Genomic DNA, 19,514 nt, shown 5'->3' on the forward strand with positions numbered 1-19,514 from the left:
CACCAACTGCATTTCAGTATATTTGCTATTCCATTCTCAGTTAATGTCAACATGTTGCTTGTAAACTTCCAAATAGAGTAAATAGAGTTCAATCATATATAAAACTTAAAAAATTATTCAGGTGTCTTTATTGGTCTTTTTATAGGTTGTACCTGTCTAAAGAAAACTATCTGGCATTTTGTGATCATGCCTTGTTCATGATGTCTCTTTTGGGAAATATGTATTTATTATATTTGTAGGCAACTTTTTTCCCCTGTGAAGCATATAAAAAAGTAAAAATAGAACAAAAATTTCAGATGAGCATCTTGAAAGTATTTTTCACATTACCACAATCTCTATCAAATCAGATATAGATGTATGGGTATTGAAAAACAGATTCAGTTTTCACATTAAAAATGGCATCTTATTTTTTTTTCTTTAAAAAGTAAATGTTTTAGGGGTGGCTAGGTGGCTCAGTGGATAACGCACCCGCAGTACCTGATTTCAAATCCAGCCTCAGACAGTTAATAATTATCTAACTGTGTGGCCTTGGGCAAGCCACTTAACTCCATTGCCTAGCAAAAAAGAAAAAAAAAGTAAATGTTTTATACTCATTTTTATTATAATTTATTACATTTAATTATACTTTACGTTATTGCATTGTATTATTATGCTCATTGTTGAAATGGGTCACACTATAATCATAAATAAATCTTAAATTCTATATGTGGCCCTTGACAAGTTTTTGTTGGGCAGTGTGCCCTGGAAGAGCTAAAAGGTTGAACACCCATGATTTACAAAGATTTAATAAATTCCTACTGTGTGCCAGACTCTTGCTAAGCACTAAATATAAAACAAGGGCAAAAATATATCCCCTGCACACACAGAGCTCATCTTCTAATGGGGGGAATCAGTATTCAAATAACTGTGCATACAAGATATCAAGTGGGTCATTATTTCAAAGGGAAGACTCTAGCAGTCCTCAATAACCAGGAAAGGCATTCTTAAAGTCAATGAGATTTGAATTGAAACTTGAAGAAAGCTAGAGAAACCAATAGGCAGAAATGAAGAAGAATATTCTAGGCATGGAAGATAGCCATTGCTAAGTGGTGCAGTGTATGGAGCACCGGCCCTAGAGTCAGGAGAGCCCGAGTTCAAATGCGACCTCAGACACTTATTGATTACCAGCTGTGTGACCTTGGACTGGTCCTTTAACCTCATTGCCTTGCAAAAAAAAAAAGAAAAGAAAAGGCATAAATCATTACATAAAAGGAATAGTAAAGAAGACCAGTGTGTCACTAGAGAACTCAGAAATGTAGTAAGGTATCAAGTTGTGAAGGGAGTTAAAAGACAAACACAACATTCTAAATTTGATCCTAGAAAGCTGGAGCCACTGGAATTTATTGAGAGGAATAATATAGTCAATCTATACTTTAGGAAAATTCTTTGGGCAATTATGTGGACTGGAGTAGGAAGAGTGGGAAGAAACTTGAAGCAAGAAAGCCATTCTGGTAGTCCAGAGATGACATGAAGTGACTGTGACCTGCTCTTGGATGGTGGCTTTTTTAGTGGAGAGAGGTGTGTACAAGCAGTACTATGAGTTTGAATATGTAGAATTAGTATAAAGGAGGAGTTGAGGATGATGTGTAGGTTACAGGCCTGGGTTACTGAAAGTTCCAGGGTGGAGTGGGGGATTAATGGTCATGACCTGGAGGAAAAAGTACCAAAAGAGACTGAGAATGAGCAGTTAGATAAGTAGGAGAACCAGAAGAAAGCAGTCCTAGATAGGAAAGAGCATTCACTTTTTAACAGTGTCAAAGAGTAAAGAAGAAAGTCAAGAAGGATGAAGATTGAGGAAAGACCCTTAAGTTTGGCAATTAAAAGGTCATTTGAAATGTCAGAGACAGTAGTTTCAGATGAAGGATGTGGTCAGAAACCAGACTACAGAAAGTGTAGAAGAGAGTAAGCGGAGAGGAAATGGAGGAACCAATTGTAGACAACTTTCTCAGGAAATTTAGTCATTTGGAGAAGGAAACAAAGCTGGTGGAAATGAATGGATCAAGTGAAGGGTATGTGTTAGGATGAGGGAAACATGGGTGTATTTTTAGGCAGTAGGGAAGCAGCCACCAGAGAATGAGAAATTGAATATTATTGAGAGTTGAGGCAGGTAGAATGAACAACAGGAATAAGGGTACATAGAACATGGAGGCTTTGGGATGGTTTGATATGTTTGGTCCTCTGCTTGGTCTTGATTTATGTCATTTCAGTTCCTGTGTTGACCTCTGCCTCCTAAGGTTCATTCCCCTGGGTCTTTAGGCCTTTCTTTGAGTCAGGAGAGACAGAGAGAGACAGAGTGTGTGTGTTCAACCTATGGTCTGAATTGTATAACCTGAAAATGAAGGAACATGTGACTACATGCTCCAACAGTGCAACATCACAGATCAAATTAACTCATATTTAACATGACTTTTTTCACATAACTAATGTGGTCTTTACTACCACAAAAATGCTGTTATAAATATTTTCAAAAATGGAGTCTTTTTTTTAACTGGGTCAAAAAAAATGAACATTTTAGTAATTTTATTTCCATAATTCCAATTGATTTTTATAGTGGTTGTCCTTTTGCTTCACCAAAATTGCATTAGTGGACAGTTTGATCTTTTATTAGAATGTCACAATAGCCAACATTTTCTTCCTTTCTCTAGTCTTATTCTTTACATATGTCCCTCTTTTTTTTTCTTTTTTTTTTTTTAGGTTTTTGCAAGGCAAATGGGGTTAAGTGGCTTGCCCAAGGCCACACAGCTAGGTAATTATTAAGTGTCTGAGACCAGATTTGAACCCAGGTACTCCTGACTCCAGGGCCAGTGCTTTATCCACTGTGCCACCTAGCCGCCCCTGATCTTTTATATTACCAATTTACTGGCTGCAAAATGAAACCCCCTGTTCTTCAGCTGTGATTTTTTTAGCATGGCACAAAAGAGTGTATATGGTAGTAAGAATCATACAGTTTTTGAATGTCTTATAAATATAAATTTAGCTATTCTCTTAAATGTTAGATCCTTGCTCATTGGGTCTACTATTAGAGGAACTGTGTTTTTATCAGTTTTGAGATCCTTGCTGTAAATGAAGCTAGAAGACAAGATGTTTGTAACTAGATGAAAATATAGCTTTCTTTAGTGCATTCAAAGTCATCAAGAATCATCTTTTTGGGGTGGCTAGGTGGCACAGTGGATAAAGCACTGGCAAGGAGTACCTGAGTTCAAATCGGCCTCAGATACTTAAATAATTACCTAGCTGTGTGGCCTTGGGCAAGCCACTTTAACCCCATTGCCTTGCAAAAACTTAAAAAAAATGAATCATCTTTTCATGGGATCATCTTTTGCTGTGCTCAGAACTATTTGGAGAAAGGCCAACATCTTTTTGCAAAAGTTGCAGATGTAGAGAAATTCTATGATAACTCAAGACCTTGCAAATTAAATCAAAATGTGCTTTCACATATATCATTGCTTGCCTTCTCAATAAATGGGGGGAACTAAAAGTGAGAGAATTTAGAATTCAAATTTTTTTAAATGAACACCAAAAATAACTGATTAACTTTTTTAAAAAGAAAAATGTTAGGAAAATGTCATTCCAGGAATAAGGAATGAGAGAGACCCAAAACCTTATAGAATACACAGAAGCCAGATTGCCAGTATACAAAGAATATCTTCTACAAGAAAAGAGATAAAAAAGTATAATGAAGTTTTGATAAAGGCTCCTACTCAGCAGAATTTTTAAATTGAATCTTGTGAGTACCAGTTTTCCATGCATTGTGTGTGAGAAAGAATTTAGAGTAGCATATTAGAAAGTGGGTTTTTGAGTTACGATGACATAGTTTGAAGTCCCAGTTCTGGTATTAGTATATGATGATTATGATATTCGTCCTGTTTAAATATATTTTACTATTGTAAGAAATATAAATGAATTTTTGTTAAAATATCCTAAACATTAACTTCCATAGAAGCATGCTTTTGTTTTGATTTAAAAAATAACAGTCACAAATAAAAAAAATCTTTGCAGAGTTTGATTTATGTCTGGTTCTTAAATTTTGCTTATTACTTTTTGGAAATAGGCATTTTTAGAATTTTTTTAGCTATACTTTTAAAATTCAAATTCTTAAAAATTTATAATTTTTCTTTTTTCCATTAGGTTGCAATAAAAATAATTGATAAGACTCAGTTGAATCCTACAAGTCTACAGAAGGTAAGGCTTTTTATCTTGTGAACATTTTGGGGGAAGATAGTTGTTAACCATCATTCTTTCCCATTCTATTAATTCTTTAATATTTGTTCATTTCATTCTCGGTGTAATAAAACTTTTCACCCCAAGGTATTTTGGCAGTTTGAAATGTATGAGAGAAATTCCTTAAACCTATTAAAATTTCAATCTTTTATGAGTTACCAAGACCAAAAAGTTAATTATTTGATAGCTGTTCTTCTATGATGAACTTCACCATGCTATAACTTTATTTTTGCCCTGTATGAAGAAATTTTCAAATGGAGATGATTGTATTAAAAAGTGTCATTCTAAATTGAAACTAGTAATTAATTACCTTAAATTTTAAATTTACAAATATTGAAATTTACCAGAAACTTGAATAATCCTTATTGGCCACTTTCATTAAGGAAGACAATAAAAATTCAAAGAATAAAAATGGAGAGGCAGCCTTGAACAGTAGGAAGGGTATTATATTTAGAATCTGAGGACCTGAGTTCAAAATGTGACCCTGCTGTTCTACTCATTGACTTTATATAAGTTACTTACCTTCTCTGGGCCTCAGTTTCCTCATTCATAATGTGAGGGCATGGGACTAGATAATTTTTAAGGCTGTTTTTTGCTCTAAAACCAATCTGATACATACTAAAGAATCTAAAATTAAGACTTTTAAAATAGACAAATCATTTAGCATTATTGTCTTTAAGTAGTTAGAGCATGTTGAAGGGAAGAATTATAGTAAATAAAAATTAAAAGATCTAATTATTATACCTTCATTTTTACATAGTCCAGACTATATACTGCTGAACCACAATGGTTCAGTGAGTAAAGGAATGATAGAGGTCAGTGATTTTTTTTTTAAAGTCTTATTGGTTTGCTTGGTGTTTTTGACCAGATGGCACAGTGGATAGAGCACTGGCCTTGGAGTCAGGAGGACAGAAGTTGGAATCCATCCTCAGACATTTACTAGCTGTGTCACCTTGGGCAAATCACTTAACCCTGATTGCCTCACATCCAGGGCCATCTCCAGTCAAACTGATTCATGTCTGGCAACTGGACCCAGATGGCTCTGGAGGAGAAAGTGAGATTGGTGACTGATCACAGCACCCCCTCACTCAAATACAGTTCATATGCTTGTCATGGCATCTCTTTCCTGATGTCATCTTCTTTGAGAATGAAGAACAAACATTAGTGGCTAGGTGTTGATATCTTTAATTAGTTTCATGCTTATTTTTAAAGCATTAAGAAAAAATTTTGAATTAATTTTCAGTGGTTTTTGTTGTTTTTAGTACTTTCATTGTTAAGATTTCAAAATACTTAATATTCAAATATGTTTTCATGGTCAAAAAGCTTTTCTGGAAAAGGGCAGCCTGATGTAGTTTGTTTTACTTTGGGGGGATTTTTTCTTTATAAATTTTGGTTTTCAAATTCTTTATTTTCCTTTAAACCACTAATCCCTCTTCTCCCTCCCTCCAATTTCTTCATGTGAGAAAAATTTTCTTCTTTCTGCCTCGCCCTCCTCCCCTCTCACCATGAATGCATTTTCCCATCCCTCAATTTTATTTTTTGGGAGAGATTATCCCATCATGTTCAACTCATATTTATTTCCTTTATCTGTGTACTGTTACTACCCTTAGAACTGTTACCTGCCCTAAGAACTACTGTTCTTAGCAGTTTGTTTAGAGGAGAATAATTAAAGACTTCAGCTAATTTGCCTCTGATCAGTGGATCTTGGCTCTGCCACCCTCAGACCAAGAGTTTATGAATCATGAGGAAAGAGCCAATAGCTGATTAGTTTGAAATGGAAAGTTACTAAGGAAATGATCAGTGGAGCAGACTTCTGGAGGATATAGGAGAGAATTGGGATTGAGCATATAAATAAGAATGCTTATCTTAATAAGGAAATGATTCACTTTAATCTTCAGACTAGAACAGGTGATGAAGTTAGTAGAGAAGTTGTAAGGTGTATTGTTTAGAGGGAGAATTGAGGAATGACTTGTATTCCAAACCGAAATCCTGATTCTGAAATATCTTTTGATTAGAGACTATGCTTCTTCTGATAATAATACTTCATTTAAAATGCCAGTCTGTTCAATTGGCTTGTGTAAAATCTTTTTCCCGTTCTGTTTTCTGATCACATTCCTGATTTGTGTGTGTGTGTGTGTGTGTGTGTGTGTGTGTAGTTAAAAGATATATATGTGTGTGTGTGTGTATGGGGGGGAGACTGACTTGTTTTCAGATGTCACATAACCTTGTTAAAATTTACTTTATTGGTTTTTATCTTTGAAAAGCAAGTGATTGTTGACTTTTGTGGAGTTAATTAAATTCTGACAAGCTTGACTTTGAAGAAGAGATGAGAACATGTATCTAGGTAGTAGGAGAGTCTGGATATGAAGCATTGCCTATACCTTCAGATTTATTTGAAGTATTTGAAGTTTTACAGAATGGCTTTTTTTTCTTTTTCTTTCTTTTTTTTTTAAAAAAAGGAGACAGAGCTAGAGTTGGAGTCAGTTCTTAATTTTTCAGTGTGCCCTAAAATTGATGTTTTAGAGAAGATTGTGATATACATTGGAAGAGAAAGTTGCTTACAATAAATATGTATGAGATCAGAGGTCTGATTTCCCCACAAAAATAAAGCAAACTATGGCTCTATGAATGGGAGTTAGAGGAGTATACAAACATATGATGTAACAATTATATAAAATATTGATCAGAATGAAAAATTTAAGGGAATTTTATATATTAGGATCCAGGGGAATGTTTATTAAAATATTTTATTTAGTATTAATGAAGAGACATAATGAAAAGAGAGCTGGCCTTGGAGTAGAGATGATAGGGTGACCAGTCTTTTTTCCTCACACTGATTGACCCTGGACATGTTACTTGTTGGGCAAGTCACTCAACTTCTTAGTCTCTAGGCAACTCTTGCTACTTGGAGAAAAGGAGCCCATGACCTCCTACTCTCTTCTGCTACTGCCAGGGAGTTCTCTGCTGTCACTTGAGAGTGAATTCCCAGGAAGAAAACAAGAAAATGTCTGCTGACAGGAACATCAAGGTGTAGAAGAGCAAGAAGCTCATCAAGAGTCTGAAAGACCCCCATGGCAATGGCACTTGCATGATATTATTGATCATTCTTCCCAAAAAATCTCAAGTGACAATGTTAGCAGATGAGCTTGAAAACTTTTATAAACCATTTTTTTCAGTTCTGGGAATTATAATATCTGTACAATAAAGACTCCATCTCTATAACAAAGTACTGTCAAATGTTCTGCTTGTTTACTGTGGAATAAGTTTAGCAGAATAAGAAAAGAAAAAGTATTGATTTTGAACCTTTCAAACCAATCTGTATATCATTTTATCTGTAACAGCAAATTCCATATGGAGGGGGTCTAAGGTAAGCAAATTTAACTTTATTGTGATAGATGGTAGTAGTGAACTATCTGACACTCTCTCCAAGGATACTGAGAAAGCCCTGAACAAATTCACCAAAGAAGCACAGCTATGTAATGAAGGTAGTGAAGACTACTGTGCGGTTGTTTATTTCTTGGAATAAAAGAAGTGTGATTGGTTCTTGGATCATTTCTTATAACAAAACTTTATACCATCACTGTATTAAATCAATATGACCTATTTGATCCGACTGTTAACTTTGAAATTGGGCAAGACACTGGGAAATGCTGTTTAAGACTTTAAGATTTTAACAAGAAGAACTAAGAGATTCTTCCAATCTTTGAAAATCTGGATATAATGAAATATGTTCTTCATTACCAGAGCACTGAATTTGACTTGAGAGCAAGAGGATGAATCTCAATTTACGGACAAAAGGACAAGAAAGGAACATGAGTTGATATGAGTATCACAGAAATATTTACTAAAAACCTTTTGAATTTATAGCACCTTTGGAAATTTGACAGACAGGTCACAAGGAAGAATCTCAGTTTGAAACTTCCATCTCTCTTGAAATCACATATATTTTGTGGTAACCAGTAGGTTTCCAGATAATAGAATACCAAGGGGAGACGATACATTTTTTTTGCCCCGATGACATCTAGATAGTATACCTTTATCCATCAAAATATACTTTATCTTCCAGAATCTACCCAAGGAGTTGAGAGTATGGTGAAACCAAAATTGATCTCTGTCTTATAATTGGAAAATTTTCAGACCTAGATCCATTAACTTTGGATATCGAAAACAAAACCTCAAAATACCCCTGCTTCATGCTTTGATTTGTTACCTCTAAGTATAGTAGCAAAAAAACTAAATTTCTAAATGTAACTTTGGACTAATTTGAAAAAGTCACAGTTTTTCAGTTTTTACTCATTGGTGATATTGCTCTTTTCATTTAAAAAGCTACTTTGTTATCATCATGTAGGAAGCAAAAATTCTTTAATTGTTATAAAATATTGAAAAGTAAATAAAGGTAAAAATCTAACTGGTTTATTATTTTGAATAGAGAAAATTTCAAGCACTGCATTTTGTGTTGATTCATTTACATGCTGTATTTAGCTTATATTGCTTAAGAAGAAGAGGGGCGTGTGTGTGTGTGTGTGTGTGTGTGAGAGAGAGAGAGAGAGAGAGAGAGAGAGAGAGAGAGAGAGAGAGAGAGAGAAGTGAAAGCATTGGAACCAAAAAACCAAATAGCAAAACCACATGTCAAAAATATCTGCATTGGTGGTAAATGTTCTCAACAAGAACTCCCTCTATGTTCCTGAAATTATAAATCCAGTATAAAAAAATTAGTATAATGTTTCCTGGAGTTTGTATAATTAAGCTTTTGTGTTTACTGAGTTGAGTAACAATTTTGGTCACATTCCTCATTGATTTGTTTCCCATTGGTTGCAATTTTGTATGTACTTTGGATTTGGTCTGTTTTATTAGGATGCCTAAAACAAAGAAGGGGCATTAGATTTAAGGCAAATTTGTTTTAGTAAAATATTAAGGGGGGTAACTATATATTTAAATGGGTAAGAGTCAGTTCGTAGACTCATTGGAGAATTTCTACAAGCCCAGTTTTTCCTCAGCTATTTCTGTACAGAAAAATTAATCTAAAATTAGTTCTACTCCTGGTTGTCTTTGGATGCTTTTGATCAGTTCTCTCTAGAAGTGGCTAACATTTTCCATCACGACTCCTTTGAAATTTTTGTGGTTCATTGTATTAAATAGAGTAGCTAAGTCTTTAACAGTATCATCAAATAATGTTACTGTTACTATATACAGTGTTCTCCTTGTTCTGTTTACTTCACTTTGCATCATCAGTTCATATAAGTCTTCCCAAGTTTTTCTGAAATCATCTCTTCCATCATTTCTCATAACAGAACAGTATATTATCACCATCATTTCCAACAACTTATTCTTCAATTTCCTAATTAATGGGCCATCTACTCAGTTTGCAATTCTTTGCCACCACAAAAAAGGAGCTGCTATAAATATTTTTGTGCATATAGGTCTTTTTTTCTTTTCGTTTATCTCTGTTATATATCTCTATGCAATAAGTGGTATTCTTGGGTCAAAAAGTATTCAGTTTTATAGCCCTTTGGGCATAGTTCCAAATAGTTCTGAAGAATAGTTGGACCAGTTCACAACTTCCCCAGTACTGTATTAGTGTATATTTTACATCACCTCCAGTATTTGTCATTTTCTAAAAGGGGTTATTTTTTTTATTTCTATAGCATTTTATTCATGTAAATTGAAATTTCTCTTATTATTTCTTTTTTAATTAAAGATTTTATCTATTTTGAGTTTTACAAGTTTTTCCCCAGTTTTACTTCCCTCCTTCCACTCCCCACAGAAAGCAATTTGTCAGTCTTTACAATTTTTCCATGTTGTACATTGATCCAAATTGAGTGCAATGAGAGAGAAATTATATCCTTAATGAAGAAACAAAGTATAAGGGATAACAAGATCAGACAGTAAGCTTTTTATTAAAGGGAATAGTCCTTGAACATTGTTCAAACTCCATGGTTCTTTTTCTGTATACAGATGGTATTCTCCATTGCAGACAGTCCCAAATTGTCCCTGATGGTTGCACTGATGGAATGAGCAAGTCCATCAAGGTTAATCATCACCCCCATGTTCTGTTAGGGTGTACAGTGTTTTTCTTGTTCTGCTCATCTCGCTCAGCATCAGTTCATGCAAATCCCTCCAGGCTTCCCTGAATTCCCATCCCTCCTGGTTTCAAATAGAACAGTAGAGTTCCTTGACACACACACACATATCGCAGTTTGCTAAGCCATTCCTCAACTGAAGTACATTTATTTAATTTCCAATTCTTTGCCACCACAAACAGGGCTGCTATATAAATATTTTTGTACAAGTGATGTTTTTGATCCTTTTTCATCATCTCTTCAGGGTATAGACCCAGTAGTGGTATTGCTGGATCAAAGGGTATGCACATTTTTATTGCCTTTTGGGCATAATTCGAAATTTCTCTCCAGAAAGGTTGGATGAGTTCACAGCTCCACCAACAATGTAATAGTGTCCCAGATTTCCCACAATCCTTTCAACAATGGTAGTTATCCTTTCTGGTCATTTTGGCCAGTCTGAGAGATGTAAGGTGATACCTCAGAGAAGCTTTAATTTATATTTTTCTGATAAGGTAATGATTTAGAGCAATTTTTCATATGACTACGGAATGCTTTGATATCCTCATCTATAAATTCTCTTTCCATATCCTTTGACCATTTGTCAAACTGGGGAATGGCTTTTTTTTTTTTTTAATATGACTCAGTTCTCTGTATATTTTAGAAATAAGTCCTTTGTCAGAAACATTAGTTGTAAAGATTGTTTCCCAGTTTACTACATTTCTTTTGATCTTGGTTGCAGTGCAACTTCTGTGCAAAAGCTTTTTAATTTAATGTAATCAAAATCATCTAGTTTGTTTTTGGTGATGTTCTCCATATCTTCCTTAGTCATAAAACTGCTCCCCTTTCCATAGATCTGACAGGTAAACTAGTCCTTAATTTTCTAATTTGCTTATAGTATTGTTTTTTATATCTAAATCCTGTAATCATTTGGATCTTATCTTGGTAAAGGGTGTTAGGTGTTGGTCTAATCTAAGTTTCTTCCATACTAACTTCCAATTTTTCCAGCAGTTTTTATCAAGGAGAGAATTTTTATCACAACAGAATAGTTGGACTCTTGGGCATATCAAACAACAGATTACTATAATCAATTCCTGCTATTGCACCTAGTCTATTCCACTAGTCCATTTCTTAGCCAATACCAGACAGTTTTGATGACTGATGCTTTATAATATAATTTTAGATCGGGGTAGGGCTAAGCCCCCTTTTTTTAAAAGGGGTAATTTTTAATAAATGGAAAGAATATTTTTAAAATCAGAAACTTATTTTAAATTATACAACAAACTGAAAATTTAGAGGAAATAGATGAATATTTTTTCCCAAAAACTGTAAAAACTTAATAAAAAATACATTGATTTGATAATCTGTATAACCTACGAGTACATGAAAAGAATTTCTATGATAAAACTATTTTCAAAGACATAGTAACTGACCTGAGGAAGTAGAAAATTCAAGGTTTTGTCTGAGAAGAGGATAATACAGTAAAAACCTTGATACTCATTCTACAGATTTTCAGTTATGCCAGTAAAATCCTGGGGATGGGATGACTGTTAGGAGAGAGCAGATTGTGGTGATTCTTTTTGAGATTGGACAGAATGAATGGTATTCTTAAAAAGTTAGTAAGTAGGGCAGCTAGGTGACACAATAGAGCACCAGCCCTGGAGTCAGGAGAACCTGAGTTCAAATGTGGCCTTAGTTATTTAATAATTCCTTAGCTTAGCTGTATGACCTTGGGCAAATCACTTAAGGTCATTGCCTTGCCACGAAAAAAATTAGGAAGTGAAGGAGGCGGTAAGAAATTAAGGAAAGATATGGGGAGACAGACACACACACACACACACACACACACACACACACACACACACACACACAAGGAAAAAAACCCAAATTAAGGAAGTAAATATGCATCTATTTGAATATCTTACTATATAATTAATTATCTAAATATTTTTCTAATATTAAACTATCCTAGTAGATATTCCTTGTATGAATCACAATTGATTGCAATGAATTATTTCCTGGATACAATTTTATATCTCCCTGCAAAGATGTTTTCTACATCAGTATTATGAGATATATCTATCTCTATATATCTATAGAGATAGATATATAGATAATTATGAGATATATCTATATAGATATAGAGATAGAAAGAAAGAACGAAAGAAAGAAAGAACGAACGAACACTGGCTTTCCTGTTTTATCACCTTAGGATCATATTTGGATTAAAATGGTGTTAGATGGCTTTATGTCTTTTTAAGAATAATTTTGGTTATTGTTTGAACCTGGATTCCTCATACTCTGTTCCTCCATCCCATTCTGGTCTTCCCTTCACCCCTTTGGCAGATCATTTGAAGCTAGCTCAGTTTTTTCGAGACTGAATTATTTTTTTTCACCTACCTTGAGTAGTTAATGATTTTGTTGGACTTTTAAAATGGTTGTTAAAATTATTTTGACATCTTGTCTGAATGTACCCCTATTCTTCCTCTACTCAGTGAGCCATTTCTTGTTATTTAGAATAAAACAAGCTACAGAGAGAAAAACCAGTCCAGTACAAACTAAGCCTCATCCCACCTGACTATGATAGTATATAAAGTGCTCCATGCTCCCACTTCTGCAAAAAAGGGAGGGATACGTGTTTTCTTGATTCTTTAGGAGTTTAAATTTGGTTATCACAGTTTCATTAGTTTTGTTATTTTTCTAGAAAGACAATTCTCAAAGAGAAAGGGAATAATTAGAAATGAATTTGTGATAGTTTACAAATGTATTTCTCATGTGGTCTTGAAAAGGTGTTTCATCAATCATATTTCAGCCACTTTAGAAGTTTGAAAGTTTAAATGAATCCTAATATGACATGTTTTGTGAAGCCCTATCTCCCATTACTGTCTGGATTCTGGTGATTTTTAAATCTTCAAAATGAAAAGTTTCAGATCAAATTTTAAATTCTGTTAGCCTGAAATAAGGATAAAATCCAAAATGTGATTGGTTCCCATCTGACCTAGACTTAAGATAGGAAACTAAAACCTATGCCAGCACTATTCCTATTTCATAAGTTAGTCATAGGCAAGAAACATCAAATATGTGAAATTAATCTGTAGGAAAGGAATGTGTATGTGTTCATTTTTGCCTATGAAATTTTGTACTTCACCAGTGGCATAGTCTGTTTAGTAAATTTTATGTATTTCATTTTCTTTTGTTTTTTTTCTTCTTTTTAGCTCTTCAGAGAAGTAAGAATAATGAAGATTTTAAACCATCCAAACATAGGTACTTTTGTTTTATTTTAAATGCTTATTGAATCAGATGAATTCTGGGAAAGGCATGTCAAAAAGTTGAATGTCTCTTCCAAGCAAGGTGGCCCTTATGTGATTATATTTTCTTAAAATGTAAAATTGTTATGGCTTTGATTTTCCAGAATTCCACCTAAGATTATATGTGATCTGTTTCTTAAGTCTGTGGAATTCTTGCCCTGATATAGTGAATTATTAGATGTTCAATTAAATGTTTGTGAATTTAATACTTAAATATAATCATTTTGTATCTGATTGAATATTTTAAATAGGGTTTAATATACTTTTCATGTGCCACATTTGTTACTGTTGCAGAACTTTTACCCAGACCATTAATTCTTAAATGGATAGAGAAGAAAGAGATGAAGAAATGGAAATTTTTTATAGGTTATAAATCTATCTTCCTTTATGTAAGAAGTGTGTTCCTGAAAAGTTGCTTATATATATCAATCCATGTTTTAAGTCACTAAGGAAATTTGCATTTTAAAGTGCCTTAGTGTGATACCACTTTTGAAGCAAACAGTCATCCCCCTTTTTTATTTTGTGTAAACCTGATTTTCATGTTTCATATTATATTTCAATTAGGATTATGCCCATACAGCAAATAAACAAAAGATGGTTTAAAAATAGTATAGAATATAGGGAAATCATTGTTTTAAAAAATAGATACCATTTTCAGCAATTATGTGGTTTGTAAAAAATCAGGTATTTCACTTCTTGAAAAAGTTCATATATATATATCTTTAATAATTAAAGATAAAACAAATTAGAATTCATTTTTCTGAAACAGTAGGAAATTATATTTTTCCTTACTAAAAATTAAAAATGGTCCTCCCAGAATTCATGAAAGCACTCTATAAAAAAAGTCTAACTGCCATAATCTGTTATGGTATGAAGTTGTAATCTGTATCAGTGGAAGAAACACAACTTCTGATCATATATGTGAGTGCAGGCGATGATACTACCAGAAGGAATCTAGACAGCATGACTAAGAACTATACAATTTTAGTTCAATTTAGGAAATTGAAGATTTTCATGGTTTAAGGAATATTTTCATTGCTTCTATCTGAAAACAAATGTAAAAGAAGAGAAAGGGCATATTTGGCAGCAAAATAGCTAGTTAGTGAAATTTGTGTCTAAAACAGGATTTGAATTTTGGGCCTATATGTTAAAATCTAAAAGAATGGTATATTGGCTATCAGACAAAGGTGGAGAAAATGTTTTTTGCCTGGTGTCTAGCAACTCTAATCAAAAGGGCTTCCTTTTGGAAAGGGGGAGAAAGGAAAGTGCTGTGTATTTCAGCAGTTTTGATAGCATAGAATACTAGCTCCAGTTTAGTAGTAGCAATGCCAAGAAATCCATGTGCAAGAAAGATGCTCTTAGGAACTTCATGCCTTCAGATGATTGAAAAAATGAAGAAATTCATTTAATGAGCTTGAGATTCTAAAGCAAAATACCATACCTGTCTAACTTTAGTAGATAAAACAAAGTTTTGGCAACATAAGACTTACTCTTGTAATATGACTCAGGAAAATTCTTCTTTATTTGGAAGTAACCAGCTAGGTAAAGGAGGAATGTAAGGTAGAATTATATATTAAGAAACTATATTGATATTTGGAAATTTAGAAAATTGAAGCAAAAAGAATATTGAAAGATTTTAGAGTGAAAATTAATGGAAGAGTTCAAATGAACTTTTCTTATATCAAAAACACTGCCTCATCAAGACATGAAAAAGATGAGTTCTGGAAGTAGACTACAAGTCTAGTATGGAATCATGAATAGAAATAATGGAGGACTTCAATTATTTAAACATTGGAACTCTCCTGTAAAAGTCTAGAAATTGATTTCTTAATGATAATTTAATTCTTCAAAAAAAGAAGGAATCAACAAAGAGAACTCTCATCCTGGACTTGATAATGCATAGGCAGAACTGGTTGCTAAAGTAGAAGTGATACTAACCTTAAGAGGACTTGGCTATTCTATCTTAGAATTTTGTTACAGAGTAGAGGACAATTGACCATAAACACCACAGATTGTGGGAGTGCAGATTTCTAAGGATTCACAGAAAGGACTATAGAATCCAATGGATTAAAATTCTACATCAAAATCATTTCCACTGAATTTAATTTTCCTTAGTAAATATTTGGCTGACAACAAAAAACAATTCTGAAGAGTTGGAATATGGGAAGTCTTTGAAAATACCAATGTGAAAACATGGGGAGAACTTACAGATGCTTGTAGGAAATGGAAGCAAGGTCAGGTTACAAAGCATGGATAGAAACAAATTATCTCTATAAATACAATGACCAAACTTAGGCCAAGAGGAGATAAGAAAATGTACCTCTCCCTTCTTTGCAGAGGTTGAGGGGCAGGGGAGCTTTAAGCACTTGGGACATAGCATATATACTGTGAGATTTGATAGTAAGTATACTTTGCTGAGCTGATTTTTCTTTTTTATTATTTTTTTTTCAAGGCAATGCGGTTAAGTGGCTTACCCAAGGCCACATAGCTAAGTAATTATTAAGTGTATGAGGTTGGATTTGAACTCAAGTACTCCTGACTCCAGGGCTGGTGCTCCATCCACTGCGCCACCTAGCCGCCCCTTCTTTTTTATTCTTTGCAACAGATGATGGCTCACAGGGAATTGGAGGGAAAAGATAGATATTTTGAAATTAAGATAAGAAAATAAGATAAAGATATAGATTTTTAAAAAGAAAAATAAAAGTAGCATAGCCCTATGGCTATGACAGAAAGATTGTTGACTTATTTTAAACTGTAGAGAAAAAGATCAAAGAAGAAATAGGACTACTCAGGATAGGATAAAGACAGTGGATGATAGGTATTTGGCAGAAGAATGCAACTCTTGTTTACTTCTGTTTGATACGTCAAGGAAACTCATTTAAGAATTGGAAAGAACAAGAATGACTAATGGGAACTTGAAAATCACAATAACTGTGGAGATCGTAAAGGAGATGTAACTAACTTTGAAAAGTTCAAGTTGCCAGCCCCTAGTAGACTTTGTAACCCCAGGTACTGAAAAAATTGATGATTTTAATTGCTAAGCCATTGTGATCTTTGAAAGCTTGCATTAAATGACATTATAAATTTATATAGTGTTTTAAGGTTTGCCAAGCACTTCACATATCTCATTTGATCCTAACGACAACTCTGTGAAGTAGGTACTATTATTATTTTCCCCATTTTTTAGAGGAGGTGTCTGAGGCTGACAGAGATTAAGTGAAAACTTGCCCAAGGTCACACAGCTAGTTAAGTGTCTGAGACAAGATTTGAACTTCAGGTGTACCTGACTTCAAATCTATCTAAGCTGGATAGCAGGTTGGCTTACATTAGTTTTCTTTTCTTTTCTTTTCTTTTCTTTTCTTTTCTTTTCTTTTCTTTTTTTTTGAAAGGCAAATTGGGTTAAGTGGCTTGCCCAAGGCCACACAACTACATAATTATTAAGTGTCTGAGACTGGATTTGAACTCAGGTACTCCTGACTCCAGGGCCGGTGCTTTATCCACTACACCACCTAGCCGCCCCGACATCAGTTTTCAATCTCCATCTTACACCATATACCATAATGAACTCCTTAGTACTTAAGGTTGCATTATAAAAAACAAGATCAGGTAGCTTTCATAGTTGTCAATAATAAAGCCAGTAAACATACTAAGCACCTATTATGTGCTAGGCACTGGTAAGTGCTAGAGCTAGGAGCTCCCAATCTAATTGGGGAAAAAATATGAAAACAGCTATGTACAAACAAGATATATAGAAGATGACTAGTAGATAATAGAGAGAAGGCACTAGTATTAAGAGGGATTCAGGAAAGGCTTCTTGTAGAAGATAGATTTTTACTGTGACTTGAAGGAAACCAGGGAACAGATGAGAATGGAGAACATTACATCCGTGAGAGACAGCTAGTGTCCAGAGTGGAGAGTGATGGAGTATCTCTTATGAGGAATAATAAGAAGGCCAGTGTCACTGGATTTGAGTATGTCTTGGGTGTAAGAGGCAAGACTAGACTAGGGGAGGGAAAGAGATGGAGTGCCTTTAAAATAAGATTTTATGTCTTATCTTAAAGATGATAGGACCAACTGGAAGTTATTGAATAGTTAGAGTTGACATAGTCATACTTAGACTTTAGGAAGATCACTTAGGCAAATGAGTGAAAAATAGTCTGGAGTGGGGAGAGATTTATGGCAGGAAAACTAACCAGCAAGCTATTGCAGATGTCCAAGGGGAGTATTTGAGAGATTTTAGGTTAAGTAAAATTGATAGTATTTGCCCCTACGTCATTTTTAATAATGGTAATTGAATCCAACTGGACAAAGATTCTGCAAAGGAGACTAAAAGAAGGAACCGTCATTCAGAAAAACCTTAATGAAGTAGTGAAAAAGAAACCTAGAGAGAAGAGATTATGAAGAAGACAGTGATTGACAGTGTTAAAAGTTTATGGAGAAATCAAGAAGGAAGAGGATTGAGAAAAGGCCTTTATATTTGTTGATCAAGAAATCATTAATATTAGAGGAAACAGTTTTAGTTAACTCATGAGTTTGGAAGCCCCAGTCTATAAAGAGTTATGAATAGGGAGGGAATTTTTTTTAACAAAATGGTAGCAAAAGGTAAATTAGATTATTTTATGTGAAATTGTAGGATTTTTTACGTTAAAACCGGGGTCCAAGATAAATGAGTAATACTCTGTCTCGCTCTTGCTCTTTTTCTGTCATGTTCTCTCAAACACAAATGCATGTGCACACATGCACACATGAATAAATGGTGAAAGGAACTCTTAATGAACAATTCTTTGGCAAATAAGTTGCGATCTATAATCAGCCATATGAAAATGACTAAATCCTTAATTATAGAAATACAGATTAAAATAGCTGTAGCTTTACTTTATTCCCAATAAATGGATATAGAGGATAAAAATTAGTTGTAGACTTTTTGGAAAGATAATATTACAGCTATAAAATTGTCTGTTTGTTTTGGTCATTTGGAATCGTGCTAAGAAAGGTGACCAGAATATTCTTATTTTTTGACCCACTGCTAAGGTGTTATACTCCAAAGAGATAAAAGACAGAAAGATTTCATATACACTAAAATATTTGTAACTGTATATGAGTAGCAACACAAAACTGGAAATGAAATCGATGCCCCTTGATTGAGGAATAGCTAAACAAATTGTGGTACATAGAGAATCCTAGCAGACCTTCAGCTGATGCAAAGTCAAGCACAATCATAAAAAAGTACAAGTGAGATAATATAAATAGAATGAACAGTAACATTTCCAATCAAAACTGAGTGCTATGAAGTTAAAACTGTCTGATCTTGAAGAAGAGTTGAAAATGTACCTTACTTTTCATTTCTCTCTCTCTCTCTCCCCCCCAATATATATGTGTGTGTATATGTATGTACATATATGTGTATATATACACACACACATATATATTGGGGAATATAGAATCCTCCAACACTGTATATAATGTTAAAGTTGTTTGACAAATTAGTTTTGAAGCTTCCCCCCCTTCTTTTTTTATTCTTTGTTTTAAGGGGTGGTTCTCAGAGAGGAGGTAGCATATATTTCTAAATGAAAGTAATATAAAAAAGGTTTATCAACAAATTAATATAAATCCTTTTTAAAAAATGATCATGATTATTGGGGCTGAAGAAAAGCATTAATTTTCCTCTCAGTCTTTCCATCTTTGAGCTGGTCTCTCATATCTGAAAGTTTAGAGTTAAATTTGGATTTTTCTCTCTTTCATCTCTGATATCCTATTACTGACAGTACAACATGTGTAATAATCACTTTCACTTTGTCCTGCATTCCTTTTCCATGACTACTGTCCTAGAATAATCCCTTATTACCATTTTTCTATACCATTACACTAGCCTCTTAATAGATCATCTAAC

General features: G+C 33.9%; 1 protein-coding gene across 6 annotated transcripts in view; it reads left to right on the plus strand.

Annotated features, from left to right (window-relative positions):
- Positions 1–19,514, plus strand: part of MARK3 (microtubule affinity regulating kinase 3) — a 120,398-nt gene that overhangs the window by 36,288 nt on the left and 64,596 nt on the right. For 4 of the 6 annotated variants that reach the window (XM_074213175.1, XM_074213170.1, XM_074213171.1 and 1 more), the window contains exons 3-4: positions 4,168–4,221; positions 13,532–13,580. In XM_074213175.1, coding sequence (XP_074069276.1) covers positions 4,168–4,221; positions 13,532–13,580 — 103 coding nt within the window. Of the gene's footprint in view, positions 1–4,167; positions 4,222–13,531; positions 13,581–16,539; positions 16,634–19,514 lie in introns of those variants that run through there. The other 2 variants (XM_074213173.1, XM_074213174.1) reach the window with 2 other exon arrangements.

This window comes from Macrotis lagotis, chromosome 1 (assembly GCF_037893015.1).
Source record: "Macrotis lagotis isolate mMagLag1 chromosome 1, bilby.v1.9.chrom.fasta, whole genome shotgun sequence".
Classification (NCBI taxonomy): Eukaryota; Metazoa; Chordata; class Mammalia; order Peramelemorphia; family Peramelidae; genus Macrotis; species Macrotis lagotis.